The following is a 26,571-nucleotide window of genomic DNA, read 5'->3' on the forward strand; positions in this document are numbered from 1 at the left end:
AAAAATGGACTTACTGTCAATTATGTCATCAGTGAACATTGCACTGGCACCATTTATGAAACTTTACGAAACTATCGCTGACTCCTTGAAAGACCACACAAGCATCCAAGCGATGATCCACAGTAAAGTTATCTTCTTGGAAGCTTACGTTATGGCCTTGGAAGCCAGAAAATCAAGCACAGCTACAATAAACGACGAGGGTTCGCCTCCACGACAAAAAGAGCAGTACGAAGACAAAGAACAAAGGCCGGTGAACAAAACGAGGGGGACTCAAACCACAGCTACTATAGGCCATACAACAAATAATCCACCAACAAAGGGAGTAAACAAAGAGGTGAATCTAAAACAAACTGAGACCCAACCAACAAAGAGACCACCATCTAGACAACCCCCAACTGGAAACCAAACTGCAGAAGGTATTTTTCAACTTTTCACACGACCAGTAAAACACAAGGAAAAACCACAAATGAAGGACAAAGAAATAGAGCCGAGGCAAACAAAAAATCCTGAAATTTCAGAAAAAAGAATCACCAGTTTATCACCGCCAATAACTGAAACGCCAAAAAAAAGAACCTTTACCCTATCCCCATCAACAATTGAACGCATCGAAGATGAAGAATTGATGAATCTGAGCCAACATCTGGCAGAGAATTCGCCCATGAGTCCAGTTGCACATTGCTCCAGTGAAGCACCAACATCACAATCACACAAAGGAAAGGAAAATACAGAATTCATAAGAAGTAACGAAGAAGCGACTAGAGGAAAAGCAGCAAAAAATTATAGGGAAAACGTGAAGAATGCAATAAACAAGGGCGCCAGTCCGATTGACGCAGAAAGACAGACAACGCCAAAAAGGATGCAGAAAGAAACAAAAAAAGAAAACGGAAGGTCGAAATCGAGACCCAGAGACAATCTGACCTCAGGAAACTGGAAAAAAGAACAAAGATACAACTCCTCAAGACAGAAAGGGGGTGAACGCGGTAAATCAAGAAGGAGATCGGCAGGTAGACGGAACGATCACAAACACATAAGAAAGCCGTCTAGAAACATAACACCGGGTAGACCGCGTTCCCAATCCACGAACGCCCATAACAAACCCAATACTGAAAAACGACTCAGCTCGTCACGAGACAAAGGAGAAACGATCTTTCGGTACAGATCCAGAACACAGAAATACAACCTAAAACCGAAAAAAGTGGACAAAGCTAAATGGCGTATAAAGATCACACAAGTGAAAGAAAACAGAGACGAAATAATCTTGAACCGAAACTCAGTGTTAACACTGTTTAAATACATTCGAAAGCTGAATAAAATAAAATCAGAAGATCTGCTTGTAGTAGAGCCAAGCCACGAAAATACAAAAGCAAAAACGGTACTCTATGTAACATCAACAACGTTGAAAAACCTGATCCTCGACTGTAGTGAAGAGCTGGACGAAATGGGCTACGAAGTTAAAGTGCAATCAAACAAAAGTGAAGAAGACAATAAAAGGGAGGCTGAAAACACAAGGCGTACTAATCCCAGTAAAAAGGAAGCAGACAGACACCCAATAAGTGCCTTAGGAAGAATGGGTCGCAATAAGTCGTCTGAAAAAAACAAGGACAGAGCAAGAGTCCGGGGAGCTGAAGAGAAACTGAGGGAAAAGCGACAAGCCTCGAAAGAAAACAAAAATCACGAAAGTCTTATAAAAACCAAAGACACAAAAAAACTTAATAAGGCCAAGGAAATTTCAGAAATAACAGCCAAACTCCCAACAGAAAAACCTCCCCAAAAAAGATGTGAACCCACGAAAGACATATGGTCCTGGTTGCCCAAAATTCTGAGGGGAAAAAAGCAAACATAGCAACCAGCGAGAGACGAGCACAGTCTACATGACAGACGTCGCGCGACCCCCTCAAAGTGCGAACTAAAAATGTGCTCGTGGAACACGAGAGGACATACCCACTTATTGTCTCCAAAAGACATGGACCTGGGATTATACGATCTTCTATGCCTCCAAGAAACCTGGCTGACTGAACCCCCTGCAATAGGGGGGTTCGAAGTCATCCTTGCACCAGCCAAACAAGGAAGTCGAGGAAGACCTTCGTCGGGATTACTGATCGCAACCAAAAAAGACTCAGGGATCAAACTAGAAGAAACATTGATCAGCAACCAAATGATCCTGATGGTTAAGGCGGCATGGAGACGGTGGAGCACCGTTAAAAACGCCTACGAGAAAGTCACCTTAATCGTAGTAAATACCTACTGGAACCCCGCAAGTATAGAGCCTACCGCCTACATAGAAAAAATGGAGGACGCGATAGATGAGGCACTATCGGAACATCTGGTAACATACTTCCTCATATGCGGTGACCTGAACGCTACGTGTATGAGCTCGGAAGAAAGAGTGGCGCACCTAGGCCACAACTCAACAGGCAAACAACGCGGCAACCTATGGGTCAAATTGATGAATTCAAGAAACCTTCACAATTTGCACGAAGCATTCCCAGACCCAAATCGCCCGCCATCATGGGAAATGAAGGAACTGGCAGGTACAATAGACTACATCTACGTCACTGAACCATTACTGGCAATAACGAAAGATTTTGAAATTACAAGAGTCACAGCCAGCGACCACAACCCCCTGTCAACAACCTGGATGTCAATAAGGCCACAGAACGAGTATGTTGAGCACCAAGTCATAGCCAACACGAAGGGAAATCGTCTATACCTTACAACTGAGGCCATCAAGGAAATAGAAAAAGGATTCAGCTCAATGCTAAATCACTTGGGCAAAAATACTACAGATTATACGCCATTCCTGACGAAGTTTAAGAAGACTCGTAAAACAAAAACAAACAGTGAAAATCCCCCAAGACATGTGTACGACCTAACACTGGTGGAGAAACGTCGGGCACTGCGAAAAATACAGCGCAAAGCAAAATCTTCAGGATCTCCAGGGGCTGTGAGAGCGGCAGAAGCGGAAACCAAACTATACAAAGCATGGGTTAAAGGCCACAGACTGTCTCTCTACCAACAAGATGCTGAAATCATTCTAAAAGCGATAAGTGGCAAGAACACAAAAGAATTCTGGAAAATCTTGAGAGCGGCTAACGAAACCCAAGAAAATACAATCATAAACGAGATTGGGGAAACTACTTGGACAAAACATTTCACTACTATGTACCAGGCACCAAGTTCCAACTTAAAATTACAGGTCGGAATGTCTACGGAGCCATGGATAATCATTGACGACCCACATGAAATCCAAATGAAAATCAGAGGCTTAAAAAACTCTCACGCCCCAGGACCCGACGGGATCACAAACTCCGATCTAAAAACACTTGAAAATGAGTGGCCAAGCCTGCTAAGCAAAATCTTTGGCAGAAGTTGCAACTTAAAAACGATACCACCCTCATGGAAACAAGCAACAATCGTTCCAATATTCAAGAAAGGAGACAAAAAAGACCCGAAAAATTACAGACCGATTGCGCTCCTGGACGTCATCGGCAAAGTGTTTGGTTCAATGCTTCTCGATCGCTTCAAGATCTGGATGGAGGAATCACCCTGTAACGACCCACTCCAAACAGGATTCAAAAGAAACCTGGGCACGACAGCCAACATCCTAATACTAAACGTGCTGAAAAACAGAGTACTGGAAGGAGGAACGAGAATTTTTGTGGCATTCATCGATCTGACACAAGCATTCGATCGGATAGACAGGGCCCGCCTATGGTCCAAACTGGAGACCTGGGAATGTCCACCGTCTATATTAAACCCGATCAAAGCACTATACACCGACACCTCAATACGCATCCGACTTGACCAAAACGGCCTGCTATCAGCACCCATCCCAACAGCGAGAGGAGTGAAGCAGGGGTGCCCGCTGGCCCCGGCCCTGTTTTTGGCATTCATTGGAGACATCCAAAACGAGGACCCAACAATTAGAGCATTTCCCCCAAAAATATGCAAAACCCCGATAACACGTTTGCTTTATGCAGACGACCTGGTCCTAATGGATCATACACCGATTGGTCTGCAGCGTCAACTGACAAAGCTCCAAGGGTATATGCAAGAAAACAAACTGGAAATAAACGTAAAGAAAACAAAATTCTTAGTACTGGAAAAAGCGACCAGGAAAACAGAAAAATTGAAACTAACTTTGGAAGGATCACTGATCGAGCGAGTGTTTAACTTCAAATACCTAGGAGTAACCCTAGACTCCTCTTCGCAAGACAAAGCCATGCAATCGGTCCTGATGTCCAAAGCCAACAAATTGGCAGCCCAAGCCAGGGCCATAGACAAAAAGTTTGGAAGATTCTCACTTATCCCTGTGCTAGAATACTACAAGAAAAAGGTGATGCCGACACTAACATATGGGGGAGATGCTATGATGAACTTACCACGATCCATTTGGACAAAAATTGAGGCAAAGTTCTGGCGAAAAGTCCTCAGTCTCCCAAACTCGACCCCAATAGCCTCAATTCGACGAGAGCTCAGTTTACCCTCTCTCAGAAGTTCAGTCTCACAATCGTCTCTAAGACTGTTCAGGAAATGCCGGATGGCTGAACCACCATCAATATACTTTCTCATCAACCTCGAAATAGAAAGGAATACAAGCAAAACCCTCAAAAAATGGAAAGAAGAAAACTTCAGCTTGCTAGAACAGGTCAATGCAGACGAAGAACAACTAATAAAGTACCCAAAGAGAACCTTCACCAAAATCAAAGAACTCGACTGGATAAGCACCCTGGAGACAGCAGGAAAAAACAAACTAACCTTACACCTGCCGTCAACCACGAAAAAACTCAATGAACTCCAGGAATATATAAAGAAGTTCCCATCCAGGAAAGGGAGAGACATGCTGATGAGAGCCCGTCTAAATGTCTTGCAGACAAACGAGATCCTGACAATTAGAGGCCAGTCGGAGAACAATAATTGTCGATTTTGTGAGACACAAGAAAAGGAAACAATCCGCCACTTGCTCCTAAAATGTGCCTCAAACCAACATATAAGAAGAAGATACTTAAAAGCAACCTTCTCAGATTTCATCATAGAGGACGAAGAAACATGTTGGTCTCGTTTGATTGGAGGCGACAAAACATCATGGCAAATAGCATCCTACAAAATCTTGGAAGCCATAAACTGGCCGATAAAGGCACATTTTTAGAGAGCTGTTCTCATTTTATCATCTTCTTTCCTTTTTATCTTCGCCACGCTTACAGACACAGACAGAAACCTCAAACTTTGTAAAAATCTTTTGATTAAATACAAATAAAAAAAAAAAAAAAAAAAAAATAAATCAAAAATATGATATAGGAGCAATTTACTAGAACCACATAATGAATATTAAGCTTAACTTGAAGCCCACTGATCTCAGTGGTCTGGGTGGATAACAAGGTGAATCTGTGGTGTTCTAAATGGCTTGAATGATGACTGTGACTGTACATTAATAGATGTGGAGAATTGAATTTGTGGCCGAGCTCAGGAATCTCCTTCAAATTGAGTAAATGAATTCAACATTTTCTTTATATTCCGCTGGGAAACCACTAAGCACCTAATGATCAATTTCTAGACCTTGAATCTGTGAGTTTGTGTTTGAAAAGTGAACTTATTTAACTGAGTACAATGCTCAGGCTGGAGCAAAGGGATAGACAGATCTAGACAGCAGATTCAATCCACAACCCCAACAGGTGGGCACCTTTTAGAGGTGGAGACTTCCCTAACATACAATACCTCTGTTACTACATGTTTGCAATGTGTGCCCTTTGTGGTAATTTCATCCACATTGCAAAGTGACTAGTGCGGGATTTGTGTCTTGACACTGCTTTGGTTACATCTTATGCCCATCGCTCAGCGGCTCTTGATATGTTGAGTGATATATCCCATCACTTTTGTTTAACGGGTTGTCAAGCCAACCCATGCTCTCCACATGCAACATATAACAGCAAGAGAAATTACAGCATCAACAGAAATTCCTCACAATTTACCACCATGTTTACTTCACTCCTAAACCATGCGGGATTACCCCACTTTACTTTTGCAGTTACAGTAAAATGCAGGGTACCAGTACTTCAAATATACCAGGGGGCACGGGAACCACTGCTCTAAATGAGGGGTCCAGTTTTAAGCTTTCCTTCTCTACTCAAAGTGGTTTTGTCAACACCATGACTTCCATATTTCAAGCTTGTTTCAAAAACATAAAACACATGCAATTGTACTCACAAATACCTTTTTCCCTTCTCCATATATGAGCGGGAATTTGAGATCATCCTCTTCAATTAATTTGTATGCCCTGGATGAAAAGATATTGTGTTAGCAGTCAATCTATAAAACCATAAACACACCCATCTGATATACTATGATAGGCTATTTATAATGCACTCAATACCCAGAGGATCAAACCTGTGTTGCTCCGTGTTGTCTTGCTTCCAAGGCGAGCACGTTCCCCCTGAGCTATCCTCCCGACTTGCAAACCATCCGCAGTTATCTAGGGAGGATAGCACAGGGGCAACGTGCTTCGACTTGGTAGCAAGACGACGAAGCCGGGTCCGTGCTTAGAAACCATTGGCTTTTTAGCACATTTTAAATAACCGATTATAACTACATTATTTCCCGAAATACCATAAGAATAATCAAAACAAACGCACGCAGTTAATATTCTTTAATTGAAGAAAACATAATGACAAGGGAACTATTAATCTATTTTGACTAATGGAAAACTCTCTTACCCCAATCAAATATTATTTTATTTCTATTCTTTTCATGTTATTGGTCCATTTAAATGGTATCAGGTAATAATGTCCCCATACATAATGTCCCCATACATAATGGCACCGGGAAAAGCCAATGGCAATATTATATATGGTGACATTATCTATGGGCACGGGTTGCGGGGATGTCCCTTCTCCCATTGTAAACAACAACAACAAAATAGGGGGTTGCAGGGTTGTCCCCCACATGTTCAATGTAATAATGTCTTGGCAAAAAACTGCGACTTTTTTTGTCATGGGACTTTCTTGCGGGGACATTATTACATGGAACCATTAAAATCCCTTTCTAGTCACACTTGTGTCCATGTTGAGGCATCATATGGAACACATCGCAACAGATGGTGGGTGGGGATGAGTGGTACTGTCACCAAATGTCCCAATTGGTGCTATGGAAGCAGGGCAAGTTATCATGCAAGAAGGTCAAACCACAGGCCGCTGTGCTCTTTGAAAAGTGGGTGGAAATCTGAAGGAGGAAGTGGCTTTGCAGCCTCTGCACCACCCACGCATCATGCAACATGCATGCACCATGGAGTGTTTAAACAGGGATCTGTGGTGGTTAATAGATGAGGAACTAACTTTAAAACGTTTTCTTTGGTCATTCTCCAAGCCAATCCAATTCTTTTATAAGCCATGTCCTGCAAGTAGAGCAGATCAAGGTATGTGGGTTGCTCATGGTAAGATCGTTGGGTTTGTGATGGACAGTATCACAACTGATATTACTTAGGTAGAGGCACTGACAAAATAACAAAACCACAACAGGAAGGAATGTTTTCTTAAGCAATATATTAAGTCATAGGGCCTCATTACACGGAAGGCGGTAAACCAAGGTGCTAATAGCACCTTGGTCCATGCCGGTAAATTACTGGTACCACCATGGAGGAAAGGGGAATTACCGCCCTATTCCAAGGTTGGCAGGGTGGTAATTCCCCCCTCCTCCATTGCCCTTCCCCATTCCTATTTTTGCCCTTTAGAGCATAATGGGAATGGGGAAGGTGCTAATTACGGTACCGCAAATTGCGGTACCGTAATTAGCATCCTGGTCCCTTTGCGGGTTTGTTTTGTAACGCCTGCTAAAAGCAGGCGTTAAAGTACCAACCCGCAAAGGGACCTCGTAATAAGGCGGTAAGGGTTAACGGTCACCAGTACCCTTACCGGTGACCGTTAACCCTTATCGCCTACCGTGTAATGAGGCCCATAGTTTTGCAGATTATTGTTCCAAACTAAAAGCCAGCGCATCGGATTCATCCTTTTAGGGTTTGTTTACTATTTCTTTCTGTGCATTTTAAAAACATGTATTTTTAATGTATACGTTTTTATTCAACCTATGAGTTGAAGATGAAGTTGACTTCCCAATGACATTGAAATCCTGGTCCTCTGTTGCTGCTACAGTTTGTATCCTCTCAATATTTCAGGTGTGAAGACTGGTGTCCGGTCAAATGGTCGAAAATAAATGGTCGAATGACCATTTGATCGAATCAAAATGGTCGGAAAAAAAAAAGGTTGAATTTTTTTATTTATTTATTTATATATATTTTTAAAGTTTTGGTTGCTTAAAAAATATTTTTAATAAAGAAAAAGGGGGGTTGGGGGGAACCACCCCCCCCATAAAATAAAAAAAATAATAATAAAAATTCGACGTTTTTTTTCGACCATTTTACTTCGATCAAATGGTCATTCGACCATTTGGTTTTCGACCAAATGACTGGTAACCGTGAAGACTTGACATTATGGCTGGAATCCAGATGGTCCTCAGACATTCAGAACAGTGTATCAGTGTTTTGCTAATATAAAATGGCCTGATATTAAAATAAAGCAACTCTTAAAAAAGTACTAGAGCACCCCACTTAAAATAAACATCTGACATGGGGAAGGTAGTGCACATCTTAGCAGCCCGCGTACACTTTCCTGGACAGAGTTCTGTTTATATCTATCTTTGTTGAGACATAGTTCTGATGAAGTTTTTTTGTATGATTGACTTTGCTTTCTTACATTGAGGCCCGCATTTTGTATTATATTCAAGAAACTCATGACATATGCCCATTTTGGTGCTGCGCATTCTGCACACCAAAAAGTGATTTTTGACGCGACCATTTGAGCGATTAAGGAGAAAAGATGTAAGGGCTTCCTCTGTTCTGGCACCTGTAATTTGGAACAAGAATCACTTTCACTGTGGTCTATTGATAACTATTTCACCAATCAGAAACTTCTAAAAATATGTCTATTTTCTTTGAAACTCTAATGATTTAATGTTGGGTTAGTGTCAGGACAACTATTGAAGGCTTTCCGTTCATATATCCAAACTCCTTAAAATGACTTGTTTGGATAGAGTGCTCCATTAAAAAGGTGTACCCACTACTTGCCCTCCTCATAGTTAGTCAAGCCGTAGAACACTTACCAGCCAGTCATCGAGTGGTCCCTGAAGAGCATCCTCCTACCCAGCTCTTTATACTGGATCCTTCTGGGAAACTCGAGGTGCGTAAACTCATTCCCCAGCAGTTCAGGCTGCAAAAATGCCTAAGGACAGGAATAGGTCAACTTCGTCAATGATATCAGAACCAAGCTAACTTGCAAGCGACAGAAGTGTGGATAAAGCGCAACCGGAAACCAGGCCTATGATGCTATTCATAAGGATATCTACTGATGCCACCAAGATATGTGTCCAAGTGACCGTAATCATATTCCATAAAACTACAGCCAGAATTCACGTAACCTGTATTTTGCTTAGTTTGACCTGAATCAAAGAATATCTCTATCTAAATTTCTTGATTTTGAGATCATTGAGCATAGCAATAAAATGACCTACAATGTCGGTATGGCTTTTTTAAAGAAGGCCATCAATATCAATTTTCCGTAGGAAGATATCCGTAATGGATCACTAATATATTGGGGAAATTTGGTTTGTAACCAGACTAAACGCAACCTTGGCGACTTCAATTCTTAAGTTAAGGTGGATGTTTTCCTGTTTCAGGGAGTGCAAAGTTGTCAGCATGAGTGTTTCCCATACATTTGTGTGGCTACTACACAAGCTAAATGCATTAAATGATCAGTATGAAAAAAATGTGAAAAAAATGTCACTCCAATGCACCAACTCCTTGAATTTTTGAATAATTAGAAAATTGCTGTTTGGTGAGCCAAATTGTGTTTATTTTCTTCTCATAGTGTTACTTTTTTTTTTTTTGTTTTTTTAAATCTAAAAGATTTTTTTTAACAAAGATTTTGAGGTGATGACTCTTAAAACTTCTAGAACGTTTAAGTCGTCTAGAAACGGCAACGGGAACTGCCCTACGTATTTGGCGATCAGGTTGGTGGAGCGTTTCGTGAAGCCTGCAGCGGAAGAAGCACATTGAAAATGTATGTCATAATATTTATTGTTGCGAGCTGCCATGACTGTTTGTCACCGTCTATCAGTTTGTTCCAGCACGATTCTTCGTCTAACAAGGTAAAGGTTGTAAAAATGTCTTTCAAGTAGATGCGTCGGATGTCTGTCGTTGACGGGCAGGTCAGAAGCAGATGACGTATGGATTCCTTTGCCGACGTAGATTTGCAAAGCCGGCAGGTGCTGGTAGCAGATAAGTGTCTGATCGCTAAGATTTCATTTGTTTCCAAGAGATTAAGCCGAATTCTTAAGTAATGATTTCGCGCGGATCTGTTTGGAAAAAGTTTCAGATATGGTTGAACACAGTCCAGTTTCTTACAGAAAACTGGAAGGTGGTTGGTAAGTTTGTATCGGGTAGCGGTATCGATGGTGGTGATCCAATCCAGTTCCTTAATTTTTTTGGTGACTCTGACTGGGTTGCTTGTGAGATCCTCCGTGCTGCAAGCAACTGAGTCTAGGACGGATAGGATTTTAGTTTCCCAGCGAGCAAGCATTCGGCAAGTTCCAAGACGAAGTTCTTCACTTATCAACTTGTAGGCGTATGGGGCGTCTTTCTGGATGCATTTCCGATAAAGCAAGACGCTATTACAGTCGATAGTTGCTTTTAATGATGAAAGAGTAAGTTCGCGTCTAATCAGTATTATTGGGGTGGATTTAGGGAGACCTAGGACTGTTCTCCAAAAAGATGCTTCCAGATTTTGCCACAGGTCTTGGGGGAGGTTCGGCATTGCGTCTACACCGTATGTCAAGGATGGTATAACTTTCTTTTTATAGAAGTCTCGTACTGGTATGATTGAGAATCTGCCAAATTTAATGTCAATGGCTTTACCTTGTATCGCTAGTTTTGTGGTTTTTCCATGTAATGCCTCTTTCATCGCGTTGTCTCTTTGTGAGCTGTCTAGGATGACCCCGAGATACTTAAAACTAGAGACTTTCTCGACGGTTGTCGCGCCTAGTTTTAGGGGTAGAGTGGGTTTCTTTTTTACAGATTTCTCAATAACCATCATTTTAGTTTTTGATTGGTTGATTTCCAGGTTGTTTACCGTCATATATTGTTGTAAGTTTGTAAGTTGGCGTTGCAATCCTATTGGGGTGTTGTCCAGAAGGATTAAGTCGTCAGCGTATAGGAGGCGACTGATCTGATCTCCTCCAAGTTTGGGGGGGAAGGCTCGAATCTCTTTTTCTGTGTCTTGGAAATCGCCTAGATAGGACCAAAACAGGGCCGGGGCCAGAGGGCAGCCCTGTTTAACCCCTCTGGCTGTTGTTATCTCTTCTGTTAACAGTCCTTGCTGGTTCAGGCGTACCCGCATAGAGGTGTTAGCATATAGGGCTTTAATAGGGTTGAGTATGTCTGGGGGAAATTTCAATCGAGCCAGTTTCTTCCATAGATTTTCCCTGTGTTACTTTCACACTAGTCATAAACAATTTTTCAGAGTCAAATTTGTGTTTATTTTTTCATAAACAATTTTTCAGAATCAAATTGTGTTTTATTTTCTCAACACGTGTTTCCCAATTGCCTGTAGCAATGGTTCTTCAGGAGAAAAAAAGAGAAAAGATATTGTTTCTATTTGTGTGATTGTTTTCGTATCATTTCCTTGTTCCAGTGTCCTTTTCCAGGAAATTGAAAATTTGATCAAATCACTTTTGGTAGACAAAAACCTGGATAGATAACCAATTATATTTTGCTTGTTATAATGTGCTTTCTTTTCAAAAATCGAATGAGGTTGGCCTTGATAAACCTTTCCTGTCCTCGGCTGCTTTCCTGCCTTGCGCATGTAGAGATGCCTAACTCTACCCATGATTGGTTGCCCGTGAATGCATTCTGAGCCAATGAAAGAAGACGATACTAGTCAGAATCATGTGCTTGACTAAATGCTTGTGCCTGTCAGTCATCTTGAGAGTGTAGCATTTTAAATTTTCTCTAATCTCTGAATCAAGTTTTCCATAACAGCAGAGAGTAATGCGAGAGTAATCTAAATTCCTCGCAAATACTATAACACTCCTTTCGCTCCTGGAATAGCTGCAATTTTCTCTCTACTGTAAGAGACAAATAGCAGACTTGCGATGTCATTAATGAGCTTCTGTATTGAAGGAGCCTGGTTAGAGGTTACCCTAACAGCATTTCACCTTTCATTAGAGCAGTTCTAGCTATTGTGGCACATGAACCCTTCTAGCAGAGCTGCCTTTTTGAATCCTTTTGAGATTTTAATATTCACCATCAACCAGCTAAATTACATTTGTCAATGCCAGGAATACATGTGGTACGAAAGAAGATTTATGGATCTCTTATTGAAACCAAGCATTGACTTAGGAGGGTTACAGGATAGCCAGTATGGACCAGTGGTGATAAATGCACACCTCATGGTTCCACCCCTTCTAAGACTGCCCAGAGTGAAATAAGGATTTGTTCGATATATATTCTTTTTTTATCTCTGCATGCCAGCAATGATCGGTTGTCAGCTTATTTCTGTGTTTTCCATTGAACCATGTAATTTCAGAATAGTGATTGCAGTAAACTGACAGGCACAAGCATTTAGTCAAGCACATGATTCTGCTACAAAATGGCCGCTGTGTTTGACATCAATAGGATAGTATGCTGTGCAGGCACACAGAAATGAATGATGGATTGAGTTTCTATGTAACTGGCGTTCGTGCCCGAACAGCCTTTGTGAGCAAGCACCAAGCAGTACGAAACACGTTGCTGTTCGTTTTTCCGGCTCCCTGAGGTTTTGAGTTTAAATAAAGGAATTACCAATTTGTTTTACTACCTACTATATATATATAGCTACACCCTAGCAGGTCTTTCTCTGTGTCTAATAGGGCAACTGGAGTTATTTGGTAGACGATCAGAGCTAAACTGTGATAAAACAAACAAACAAAACTGACAAAAAACACTATAACTACGTGAGAGCCCCCAACCAATTGAAATGAATCCACCCAGACATTACAGACAATTCCACTTTATTATCAACATTTAAGTCAGACACATTTGGAAATATGTACAGCTTTGACAATTTTAACCCAGTTTTCTGCATCGGAGATGTGTTGTGCAAACATTATAGCAAATTGCTCAGATTTTTCACTGGAAATACCATTTATCTGGATATCAACAGAGCAGTAATTGGGCGAAGGTTTATTTTTCAAGTAACATCCTATGTCTGGTTGTTCCACCCCTGGTGTGCAATAAAACAGCAGACACACACATCTATAGATGCAGGGTCCTTTCAGCTATGCCCCCCATTCCCTGGGCCTCATTACAACCCAGGCGGTAACCATGGCGCTAGTAGCGCCATGGTTGCCGCCGGTATTTTACCAACTCCGCCATAGTGAATGGTGGAATTACCGCTGCATTCCAAGGTTGGTGTGACGGTAATTCCCCATTGGCCCTTCCCCATTCCCATTTTTGCCCCCATAGGGCTCAATGGGAATGGGGAAGGCGGTAATTACGCTACCGCTAATTGCGGTACTGTAACTACCTCGAAAGTCCCTTTGCGGGTTCCTTCCTTAATGGCTGGTAAAACCAGCCGTTAAGGTCGGGACCCGCAAGGGGACCTTGTAATTAGGCAGTAAGGGTTTAACGGGGCCGACACCTTTTACAGCGCCGTTAACCCCTTACCTCCTGGGTCGTAATGAGGCCCCCTGACTACATTTTGGAGAGAGAGGAAAGCAAACTGCAGGAATTACTTAATCTCTATAACCTGAGTGCCAAATTCACCAGGATAAACAGCACAAACGCATGTTGCAGCTACCATAAGAATCTCTTGCCCACTGTGGGTCATATTGACAATGCTTACACTCTCATCGAATAAGTCACTTGACCAACTTTATTACACTGGGGGAGTACTCAAAAACAGAGGGATGAACAATGCAGAACCTCAGATGCTGGGATGGCCTGCACTGGGATGTAGAGTGCCCAGGGTTCAAGCCAGATAATGCAACTTTCTAATTGTGAATCCACAACCTACCTCACAAGTTCACACTGAGCCTCCTTACAAGTCTGTGGTGTAGCAACATGTGGCAGTAAAGTGGTGGTAATTTCAGTACTGCCACTTTACTGCCATATCAATGCACTGCATGTGAGGATTTGCCATCTGGCAGGTTGTGATAAAATTAAGTGGGTAATTCCATCATCTTCTGATTAGATTCCTCTTTCATGAGATCCAGGCCAAACGCATAGGGTGTATCTGTGTCCTGCTGCATCAGTGTCATGATTTGCAGCGCCTGCTATTCCAGTGGCACAGAACAGGTTCAGTAGGCACTGTTGCCAATGTGACAGCTGCAGTGACAGCCAAGTCCCTGCAATTCAGGGGCTGCATTTAAGATATGCACTCCTATACCAAACTATGATTATCATGGGTAGCCCATGCCGGTGACAGGATACACTCTAAAGATCAGATATGCCTAGGTTATGTCATGGTGCATGGAACTACTTATGATCATTGCAACCACATCCAATTTCACTTCTGTGAGCCAGAAAGTAATGTGTATTCTGGCCGGACAGGCTGATCCTCCCAAATGACAGGACACAGCCCTGAAAGGCCATGCCTCTTCTTTGATCTATTTGTGAGGGCAAGTACACCCTCTGCTAGTGACAGTCACACAACAGGCAGCTGACCTGGGCCAGGCATCAAAGGAGCACACCCATTCAAACGCAGATGCCTCAGACAAGGGTGCTGCATTTCTAAAGACCTTTGATCCTACTGAGAAGGGAAGGGGGTGGGGCTAGAGAAAACAGGAGGGCTCTGTACAGTGGAGGAAGACTTGACCATCTTGTTTCTCCCTGCCCCTCTCTCTCTCTCTCTCTCTCTCTCTCTCTCTCTGTCTCTCTCTCTGTCTCTCTCTCTGTCTCTCTCAGTCTCTCTCTCTTCTTCCTGTCCCTCCACTTCCTCTAGAGCAAAGCACTTCAGGTGTGCTGTCAGAAAGGCAACGTCCATACATTTCAAGAACAGCGACTTGACCACTAAGGGAGGCTAGCTTTAGCCCAATCCCCTGCACACATTAACCTTTAAAAGAAGGGGCCTCCCACCACTTCTGTGAATCATCTTTTGGACTTGTACCCTTAAAGAAGAATGTGTTGGCCTGTGATAGGAGAGAAGTCCTTTCTAAAGTCCTCTAGTTGTGAGGTGGAGGCAGGTGTTTGAAGGCAGAGGAGAGCTCTGTCCCCTAACCATCCCCAGGGACCATTGGGGATTAACTATGCTTCAGATCAAAACCTGCAACTCTGCCAGCGACACTTTTGCCCAGGTTCTCACCATGCTGCAGCACACCTCAAGGTATGTGCCTGCCTCCCCCATGATTTGGAGCTCAGACAATGGACTAATATTGGCCTTAGAGACCCTGGAGTGGGACCTATAGCTCCTGCAAACCAGAACAGCTAATATCCCTTTGTTGTCGATGTGGACCTGCCGCAAGCTGTGATTCAAGTGTGTTTAGAGTGAACCACCAGGACCCTTTGACGCTGTCTTTGGTGTTCATCATTCTCCACACAGCCATCTGCTTTTTGGACTCTGTTTTCTGCCTCACTGCACAAGCTGAAGCATGCTGTCGCCTCGGCTCAAACCAAAGAAGTACCACTGCCTTGCATTGCTTGAAGCACCGTTCGGCTCACCAGCTTCTTCATCGCCGCTCCTGTAAGTTGATCGACCCAAGCCTTGTGTCGCTGAGCAGTGACCTTTGTGTCTGCACATCGAATCAACTCGCCTGCTCATCCTGGAACTAGCTTGCAGCCTTCGAAACTTGACTGCGGAACCGAACCTGGCGACCGCCACATCCACACAGCTCGAGTAGATGCTTTGAAGTTGCAGCGACCTCCTGTTTGACCCTGACTTGACACCAGCTTGTCACTGGACTACCGCGATTGATGAATCCTCAAACCAAGAATAATCTGCGAAGCCTGGTTCGACGCTGTTGAAACACCAAGACATTTGCAAATGTATTGCTGACTGATAATTGCCTCCTGGTTCAGCTTTAGACCCTAAAGACATGATAGGTCACCTTAATCCCTTTTACAAAATCAAGGCATATCCTTATGAACATTGTGGTCTTTTAATTGCCTTTTCCCTATTGTCTTTTCCCCTTCTGTAATGGCTTGGCAGGCTTACAACTGATGGTCTTGAGGATTTCTCTGAGATGTGCCAGTGGTTATGATTTATTCAAAACCTTCCAACCATCAACCTTTGGCTTTACTTTAGTCACTCAAGTGAGAAGCGTATGCCTAGATGTGGGTCCCAAGCCTGCTAGGCCTACAGACCCAAGCTACTCCTGACTGATGACAGCCACCAAGGCCGAAACATCTCTGGGGATGCTTGTCGTCTTGTGGAGCAGGGATGTGACCAAGCAGTTTGGGCTGGACTGTCCAGTTTTGTGGTGGGACCAGGCCGGATTTGCATATGGTCTTTTCCCTTCTGTAATGGATTGGCAACTGAAAAACGGTGGTCTGGAGAGTTGCTCAGAGCTCTGCCTGTGGTTATGATTTATTCAAAACCTTCCAGCCATAAACCTTTTTTTTTTTTTTGCTTTAGTCACCCCGAGTGGGACAAGTAGGCCCAGCCGTGGGTCCCGAGCCAGTTGGTCTAGATACCCGAGATAATCCTCACTGATGACCCCCAACAAGGCTGATACATGTCTAGGGATGCTGTGGTCTCGTGCAGAAGGGATGTTACATAGCAGTTTGGGCTGGACTGGCCCTCTTGGGGTGGGATCAGGCCTGATTTGCATATGGTCTTTCCCCTTCTGCAATGGCTTGGCAGGCTGGAAAATGATGGTCTGGAGGATTGCCCAGAGCTGTGTCTTTGGTTATGATTTATTCACAACCGTGCAGCCATCAACTTTTGGTTTTGCTTTATTACCCAGAGTGCTGCATCTGTTCTATCCTTGCATATTCTGTGTTCCTTCTGCAGGGGTGGGTTTTTGCAGTGTTTCCTAGTTAGTGTTAATGTTCATGGTGCGTTTGATTAAAGTATATATTTTTATAGAACCCTCATTGGAAAATCCTTTATTTTCGACTGTTCTACTTTACTGTTTGGGTTGCTAGTGAACCACATTCACCACCCCCACCCCCTTGGAGAGTACAGCCTCTCCTCGGCCCAGGTTATTTCAAAAGGCGAAGGAGCTATATCACTTAACTGTGTCTGTTTTACCTTTATGCTTGTGGTGGCTCCTGCTTTGTTGAAGTATGAGGGCTGAGTAGGCGCTTTAGCCTCTAGTCATCCTTGTACTCCTGCGGGGCAGAAGTCAATTCGTCATACCGCCATGCTACAATTTTTGGAGGTAAGGTCGAGGATGTATCTTCACCAAAAAACTGGTAGTAAATCACTCACCTTAACATAAAACATCATTGCGTCAGAATTACTGCTGCGGAATTACCGCTCGTGATGATTCCAGGAAAATTCCCCATGGAGTCCTTTGGATTCCAAAAATGGGGACTAACACCTCCATACCATACTTGTAATACCGTATTAAATCCATGGGTTGAGTGGCATGAACGGTTATCGATTTTGGCAGTAAATAGGCTGTTTAACCGCCGATCTATGGCCAAAGTCGTAATGAGGCCATTGTCCTAGCTCTCATCAACATGCGAAATGCTAACTCTAGTGCAGGCTGCTCTTCCAAAATACAGGTCTGGAGGCAGGTTCCAAGAACTCTGTGGCACAGGGACTCCTCTTAGATCTAGCAAACTCATTTCTGTCACACAGGTCTGTCCATAATGGAGTCTAGCTTAACAAAATCGTTTCCTGCTGTCGGTATGACATAGCCCATAGTTATCTCCCTTAAGACAGGGTTCACATGTTGTATCCGAACATGCTGTGAGCTGTTGTGCATCAACAATGGAACATATAATGGAGGCTGATGATGGATGTGCGTTAGGTGAACCTTCTACGAGGGGCGGTTGAGACAGTTTAGGGGAACGGGCACAGGAGGGGAGTGGCACCAGTTTTGCTCCCTTTAGTATACTTAAATTTTAATTCTGATGTCAGCATCCACAAATGAAGACATTTCACACTTCTCATTGACCAGGTCTGACCAGGTCCGACACTCACACACAGCAATTTAACATCCCTACATCTGTTTGTTCCTAAAGAAGTAGTATTGATTTCATTGAAATATTTCTTAACTTACGCAATATAGATAAGCATCTGAAAATTACAAAAATGTCCACATGATATGTCATGTAGTTAAATTGATTGGATTAGATACTACTCAGCGGCATATACAAAATGGAGTGATATACTGTGGGACTAATCATGTGAATATTATCACCTAAGCCATTTAAATATGAATGTCACAATGTGATTATGGAAACACAATTGAAGCGGAAGGAGACATTTGGCCCTCAGTTTGCCTGTCCAGAATTAACGTGCCGGTAATTCCATTTACTGACATGTTTTTGGATCAGTAAACTACAAGCTGGTCAGTGGGGTGGACTGATTTACCTCCAGCCAAGAGTTGGATGTTAATCAGGCACGCCACCAGCAAAAAACATTACCAGGAACGGTGTTACCAGTGCCAGTAATACTGGCAAGTCCCCTATGGAGTCCAATAGGACTATATGGAATGAGAATGTGTATACCCTTACTTGCAGCAGTAATCTGCCAGTAATTCCAACAGTTCAAGCGCTGGTAACAGTATTACCGTTTTCTGGTATCCTGTCGTTATTATCACCAGGATACCGGCAAACTTAAAATGAGGGCCAATTTAGGTGTATTTATGTTTACAAGAGAAAGAAGCGATGCATCTGTGTCCTGATGAAGGCAGTGGGATTTTGGGTAGTTCGCTGCTGTGCTAAAATAGCTAGTAGACTCCAATTTAAAATGTTTTCTTTCAGCATCTGAGTTTTGGTACAGGTGGTATTGGAGTACATCTTGTAATTTAAGAATTAAGGGGTATGAATGAATTAGTAGGAAGGAGATGGACACAAATAACCTTTTGCAAAAATGTTTGTTTTTAGATTTATATTGAAACATATGCGGCTTGTGAATTGATTGAGATCTTATTGCATAATAACGAAAGCCATTATATTGTGCAAGAGAGATGTCTTTTGGTGAGCAGGACTACTTTATGGGGCATTGAGTCTGCAGCCTATCAGTGAGATTGGGTGCAGTTCAATGATTAACCCAATCTATGCCAAAACACTATACCAGGCTACCTAGCGCGCCCCAAGTTGGGAGGCATTAGGCGGGTCCAAGATGGTGCTCAATGCCAGGAGGAGGAGCCAAAATGGCAATTTGTTGGAGACAGCGTACACCCTTGCATTTGCCTTGGATTGATGCAGTCGAGCTGACCTTCTAAGGATAATATGTTCTTTGATCTACTAGGTGATCATACATTCTTTCTTCCTGTGACTTTGGGCAATAAACCATCATCTTTTCTGCTGAGTCCAACGCTCTTTCACTGTGGAAGGCCATTTCCACCCGATCAAGTAAGGTTAAACCACTGAATACAGCGAGGAAAGAGTATCTCGGGCTTCATTTTGGGGCACAGACATCTACTCAGTATAGATGGAGTGTACCATGTTCACATAATTTCAGTTGAAGCCCCACATCTACATAATAGGGGAAATCCCGGCACAATAGGAGGAGCTTCCGGCATCTAGTTCATTTGAAAGTTCAATACCACCAATCAAATGCAGTCAAGTATACTATGTGACCTCAGCCACTCATTCCAATCTAAGAATTTTGTAAGAACAAGACTTCCTTGGCGGTCATACATATATATGCATTTATTGGAGCACTAGCGTAAGTTGTGAACCAAGCTAAGCCGGTTCACACGGTTAGTGCTGCCATTCCGATACAGTTTTCAGATGGGAGGGTTTTAAGATTACTTTACAAGTAGCGCAAACTATAAATAATGTCCAAATAATTGTTTTCTATATATGGATCTATCTAGTGAGTTAAAGCGGAAAAGGACAACATGGCAAATCTAGTATATCGATGTTACCTCTCATTGTATTGGATCTTCTTCTCTTTTCACGCCTTGAAACACTTGTGTGTAGGCGCATTATGAATTCCATATAATATCAAGTGTAATACTTCTTGGACCTGTCATCCAGCCACCTCCAACTCTCCTCCATTTGACCAGGTAGGCTTTTAGAAATTCTGCTAGATTTTAGCGGTCATTGACCTTCCCACACTTCCCCACTTTCCAAACATGTCAAATCTCCTTGAATGACTGACCCCTTGGTGTTAATCTGCTGCAGTGCAGTTATGGGGACTTCTGGCAAATTCTAGAAGGACATTGTAGCCACACAGAAATATATGGATTTGCCATTGCTGTTTTTTTTTCATCTAAAACACGTCAAGTTTGTATACTCTCTTTAAAAGCCTTTTTGAGCGACTCTTGGTGGAAATGAGGAACTCATTTATACATTTCTGGTTTCAATATTAAATTGGAAGGCAGAGAGCCAATCAGGTGGCCTTGAACTTTACCAGGACACCAGCGGGACTCCCATGGGAAACCATCTTTTGTAAGCCCACACAAATCCCCCTTTCACCCGCTCCTGGAATCCCACAACCTTAACCCCTAGATATCACGCTCTGTCCTCCTACTCACCTCGGGAACGAAATAGTTAAGGGGCTCAGGGCAAACTCCCTTTACTATTTGCATGAATGATCATATTTGATTACAGATTTTCTTTAAGGAAATGTGTATATGTTGCACACACAGAGCCGATTGGCCAAAGAAAATTGATGTTAGCACCAAGAATTTTTCAAGGGGTGCTAATGGCATTAGTGGCTGGATTGACAGGTTTAGCAGGCCGATTATTACCCCAGCCCTTTGTGAAAGCAATTGCGTTGTTTGGGCCTATGTCCTCAAGCTAGTTACTGGCATGTTAAGCCCACTTCCCTCCCTTTAATTAATACCTGCATGTATTTGGTATTTGTCCATGTCATGCAATCTCCAAACAATCGAATAAAAACACTTCCAAGCATCCCAAAAAAACATTATATATTTTAAGTTAGCCCCTCCCCGCCCCCAGAGAGGGGGTCTCCCAGCCAATAATGAAGCTCGGAAGGTGGCGCCATCTTCCCTCTAGGGCAGGTGAACACTCACTGCCTCGTGCCCCCTACCAAGTCGCTGTTCTGCCCTTCCCCTCTGCGGCAAACGGAGAAGGGGCTACATTTATTTCCCTTCTCCCTATTTCCATGCCATCCATTTTGTTTCGTATGTTTTTGTAAGTTGAGAAAGGCAACATAGCTATTTCTCAAGTAAAAATAAAAGAAGCTATTAATACTTTGGAAAGCATGCCAGTGTCCTAATAGCAATAACGCCCTGCGTGTGCAGGCATTAGCAATCACGTAATGGATCCGCAGCCAACGGTAAGACCCTCCCTTCGCTTGGGTCTGGAACGTACCCACAGGGCATCACCAGACTGGTAAGGCTGCCCAAATTGGGTTTTAATGCTTAAATAATGCCCATCAGGAAACATTTTGCTTGAGTTAGATATTTTTGAAGAACAGTATTTTTCTAGAAAATAGCCCCTGACAGCGAGGAAACGCTGAGCGGCAGGAATAGTTGGAAATAATAAAAAAATTAAAAAGGGGAACATAAAACATTCTCCTTACTCCCCAGAAATATAGAAGCACTTAAAAAAGGGGTCAGGAATGAAAGCAAAAGCAGAATTAAATTGTACGTTTTCAAAAGAAATGATGATTGGAGAAAGAGAAAAAAAAAAAGAAATGAATGCGAAAGTAATGCATAAAATACAAAAAAAAAGAAATTATTCAGAAAGAAGAAATTCAAAAGTGACAAGATATTTTTAAAATAGTTCTCTGTAATAGGGAGCAGTCCATTTCTTGTTGTTTGGTTAATGATGTCTAAAGCATTTTACCATCAATATGTACCCATGGAATGACACTCAACTCAGTATGATTCACATTTTTGACATTGTTTCTAGTCTTCGGGGATAGGAAAGCAAAAGTTATTTGAAACTGAACAATGCATGTTGATTCATTTACGTCTTTTAGAATGGAATAAAGTTATGTCTTACTAAAAACTGTAGCCTCTGTCTTTCTGATTCTGGAGTGAATTCTCTGGACATTGGAATGACTTTTCCATTGCGAATTATAATGGCCCTGAAATGAGATAGTGAACGATGAGGTTATTGATGAAGCTGACGGGTGTCCTCCAAAACTCTGAAACATTACATCTTCAGCTGCTTAGCTTTAGTTTCATCTGTTTACGACACTATGCTTGGTTACAAAATTGTTCCACAAGTGCTGCTCAACTAGTGGTAGCAGGATACAACATAAACATAAAAGAAATACTGCAAGGTACCCTATACACAGGCCTGAGGTCAATCACCCCCAATGTTCAAGAATTATGAAAAAATACTGCATGGGAAAAATCTTAAAAAGAGTGTTCACAACTTTGTTGTGCAAGCGAAATGCCTGCTATATTAATGTTATGGTGTGCCTCTCTAGCTGAATGAATTAAAGATTTTCCCACAGAGCACTGTAATGAATGTACTGTTTGCCACCCAAGGTGATTGACAGTGCGATATGACCTCACAATGGTTATCATGGGTTGAGCACGGCTTAGCAGTAATATCTGTGAAAGACTGTGGCCCTCATTCCGAGTATGGTGGTAGTCATGGTGCCATTTGCGCCATGACTGCCTCCCATACTGGTACCGACTCCGGTTTGGTACAATGGGGACTTACCGGTCCATTCCGACCTTGGAGGGACCGGTAAATCCCCATTTACCAAACCATTCCCCATTCCCATTTGAGCCCCCATATAGCTCAATGGGAATGGGGAGGGCGGAAATAACGGGCCGGCGTATGCCAAGCCCATTATTTGCGCCAAGGTCCCTTAACGGGTCCCATCCTTAACACCTGGTCAGACCAGGCATTAAGGAAGGGACCCGCTAAGGGACCTCGTAGTAGGGCGGTAAGGCATTACCGGCACCGGTATCCTTACCGGTGCCCGGTATCCCTTACCGCCCTACTCGGAATGAGGGCCTAACTCTGATTTGTTGGTGGAGTATTATTGCATCACTTTAGAAAGCAAGTAATTATTGTCAGTTTACACCCTCTTTTTCAGTTATCTGACTGGCCAACAATAAATACAGACCTAATTATATATTTCAATATATCCTTTAAATCTCCTGCAGCGGGCCACGTAGGGTGTAAAAGGGGGTGAAACCAAATTAGTCAGGCATTTAAGAAGGTCCCCAGTGATTTTGATGCCTAGGTACAGCCCGCTCTAGTCCACTTAATGTCTATTACTATGAGTGAGACATTGTTTGCGCTCTGATCACAATGCCATTGTATTAGGGCTGGGCAAATTGTTAAATTCCGTTCTGCCAGCTGCTGAAGATTTTGATTCGTTTTGCCGCAATCTTTGGCCCCCCCACGTGCCATGGCACGAAACCTGCGCAAATCAAAAGGACCCATGAAAAGTTTCTCGTACCTCTGTGTGAGCCTAGCACGGATCGAAAAGTGCATACTTTTCCTGTGTCCCTGAAACGGAGCCAATGCGAAGGATCTCATGTCGATACATGAAACTAGCTCGGATCGGGGAACACCACGCAAAGTTTCTTGTGCCACTGCACAAAACTACCATGCATCTAAGAAGAGCTGCACAAAGTTTCTCGTGTCACTGCGCAAAACTAGTACAGATCGAATTACGACCCACACAAACTTTCTCGAGTCGCTACGTGAACCTATCACGAATTGTACAACTGTGCAAAGTTTCTTGTGGCAATGCACAAAACTAGCAAGGTTAAAAAAACCTGTGCAAAGTTTCTTGTGTTGCTGCACAAATCTACCACAGGAACGAAACACCACGCTCTGTGCGAAAATGCATAAGAAATGTGTGAACTTTGAGTGACGGCGGAACCGTAATACCAATTTCATGGAACAAGCAGTAGCAGGTTCCAATACGAAATCTGAAATTTTCACTTCGCCGACGGAAATTTGTCTCCCCTTTATCAGTACATGAGCAAGATTCACACATAAAAAAACCCGATAAAACGGCCTCCAGGTAAAATGAAAGGGACCTCACCAGAAACGGCTGGTCCGCTTTTCAAGTTCCATGATGTCCAGGAACAGAGACAATGGAGTGGCCAGAAGCCTCTGATGGCACCATAGATAGTGGGAAGTAAATATGCTAGGCGTAGAGAGATTTTTTTTCGACTCGGTCAGAACACACAGAAACACCAGTGGGTATTACATTGGTTGGCCTCCAGCACCCAGTTCTCATATAGACGTGTAGCCAACATTGGTGGACTTCTCTGCCTGTCAGAGGTGTTGCTATAGCCCAGGGTCTCTTGATTGTAGCCCCAGATAGAAGCTCAGGTTCTACAACCAAAAGGCTAGCTAGCCCCGAGTCCTGAGAGTTCCAACATTAGCACAGCCCCAGATTTTTTCCAGACCTAGCAACACCCCTGCTGCCTGTTAAAGATCCTGAAGCAAGAATTACCCATGTTGAGCTACAGCCAAATGAGGGCTGTTAACAAGGGTACAGGGACTTTAACACCCTGAGTGGACGGCATATGTTGGCTATTAGTCTCTTAGCACCCAGGCTGACGAGCACATGTTCTGCATACTGGTCCAAAGTATTCATCAAGAGAATATGTTATCAGATTATGAACAGTGAACAATGGCTGTGGCAAACACATAAACAGAGAGTCCAGGATGGCACAGGGCTATTCCAATTCAGAGATGCATGTATTCAGCAGATGAATAAACATGATAGTGGTGGGGGGGCAGCACTGTAAAAAGAAGAGTCAGATGAGAAGGAGAAGCACCAAGTGGTGAGGAGGCCATTCCAAGAAAGCTACATCACTAGCACGTGTGCACCAATGTACCGGGGGTAGGACAGGACACGGAGAGCCAAAGAGTTACACCACACCAACAGGCTGCAAGGAACTGCACTGCAATACCAAAAATACATGCCAGCGGTCTGAGAAACCCGATCAGTTGCAGTGCGCTTCCTGTGTGACAACAAATGTCACATGCGTGTATGTATCACATGGTGATGCAATATTCAACTAGGGTGGAAAATCGGGTATAGAAAAAGGAGAGGTAGGAGCAAACCTGAAACAATATATTCAAAATTACAATAAAGAAAGGGGGCTCCCAATGTCATAAAGGTTTGGTTAATCCATTGACTAGACAGCTCGGGATATATCACACATTATATACAATCCAAACAAAAGCAAGTAAAAGTTCATGGAGAATTCAACCAGACTTCATTGTTATTATCATAAAAGCATAATATTTTTAATATATAAAGATTTCTTTAAAAACAGTATCATAAAATCGCAAAAAGTGACAAGTGCTTCCAAAAGGTGCTTACTGGCAGTCACCAAGATAGTACCTTTATGTGCAAAATACTTGATCAATTTGTATCATACTCAAAAGTACCTCGATACAATCTTCCTGATGCAAATATATAAATACAGAAAGTTTCTTGATTATTAGCAACCTGACAATTGAAAGACAGAACCACACACAATACAACGTTCATAAAGAGCGCTTAGGTTACATCTGACTCTTTTCATGATGCTTTGGCAAACAAATACCTAAAATGCACCCTACATGGGTTTCAGTCCCACTCTTGATGCTTAATTTTAGTGTTGTTGGTTACCCTACATGTTTCATTCCTATAGTCCTTTGAATTAGTGTTAGGAACTTCTTCAGGGGTATGAAATGTCAAACCATCAAACCCCCAAGGATCCGACGTGAGGTGGTTTCTAAATTCAACTTGTGATGATTGAACAGTTATTTCCCTGTGAAATCTTGAATATCACTTCCCAGAGAGCAGTTATTTAGTATATATCCACAGTCACTTGTCTCATATATAATTAAGAGAGTCCAGACCAAACCGTCTCTTAGTGTCGGTAATCCTTCCTGCTGGGCTGTATGGATTCTTAGTCGCGCAGCCTCGTTAATCCTCAGTGGGTGTCATGGACTGCTGAACTGCAGTATACGCCCATTATCCATTGGCCGGGCTCATGTGTCGGTGGGCTCGAAGTGGCTCCTTATGTCCTTGATGACTAGTCTGTGTGTAGCAATAGGTCGGGCAGCCTGCTTCTGAGATCTCCTCAGTGCTCTGTAGATGCATCACTAGGATTCTCTCCTGCCTAGTAGTCGTGGACAGATGGGAAGTGTGTTGCACAATCAGTTACATTCACTAAATATAATCTCCAGCCCCCAACCAACTCTGAAATGTTCTCCCCCCTGATAGTTGCTGACAACAAATATCACCAGTGTGTATGTCATACAACATTGTCAGATTGTCACTGACACGGGGATTCCCTACGCCCTAATAGTCACACAAAGATAGTACACTCTGTTACAGCTACTGTATAGCAACCTCCTGCCTTTCTCCAACAAACGTATGATCAAGCGATACTGTTTAAATGTGAGCGTCGACAGCCCCGGGGCCCGACTGACTCACTGAGAATACCATCAAGCACAACCCGGAGGCCTGGGCAGAC

At 42.9% G+C, this 26,571-nt stretch overlaps 1 protein-coding gene across 6 annotated transcripts in view; it reads right to left on the reverse strand.

Annotated features, from left to right (window-relative positions):
• The window catches only part of PPM1J (protein phosphatase, Mg2+/Mn2+ dependent 1J), a 237,970-nt gene that overhangs the window by 36,778 nt on the left and 174,621 nt on the right, over positions 1–26,571 (reverse strand). For all 6 annotated transcript variants that reach the window (XM_069633336.1, XM_069633331.1, XM_069633334.1 and 3 more), the window contains 3 exons: positions 22,115–22,199; positions 9,148–9,266; positions 6,211–6,274 (listed from right to left, as the gene is read on the reverse strand). In XM_069633336.1, the coding sequence (XP_069489437.1) occupies positions 6,211–6,274; positions 9,148–9,266; positions 22,115–22,199 (268 nt within the window). The remainder of the gene's footprint in view (positions 1–6,210; positions 6,275–9,147; positions 9,267–22,114; positions 22,200–26,571) is intronic.

The sequence above is a fragment of the Ambystoma mexicanum genome, chromosome 13, assembly GCF_040938575.1.
Source record: "Ambystoma mexicanum isolate Mex_15411 chromosome 13, UKY_AmexF1_1, whole genome shotgun sequence".
NCBI lineage: Eukaryota > Metazoa > Chordata > Amphibia > Caudata > Ambystomatidae > Ambystoma > Ambystoma mexicanum.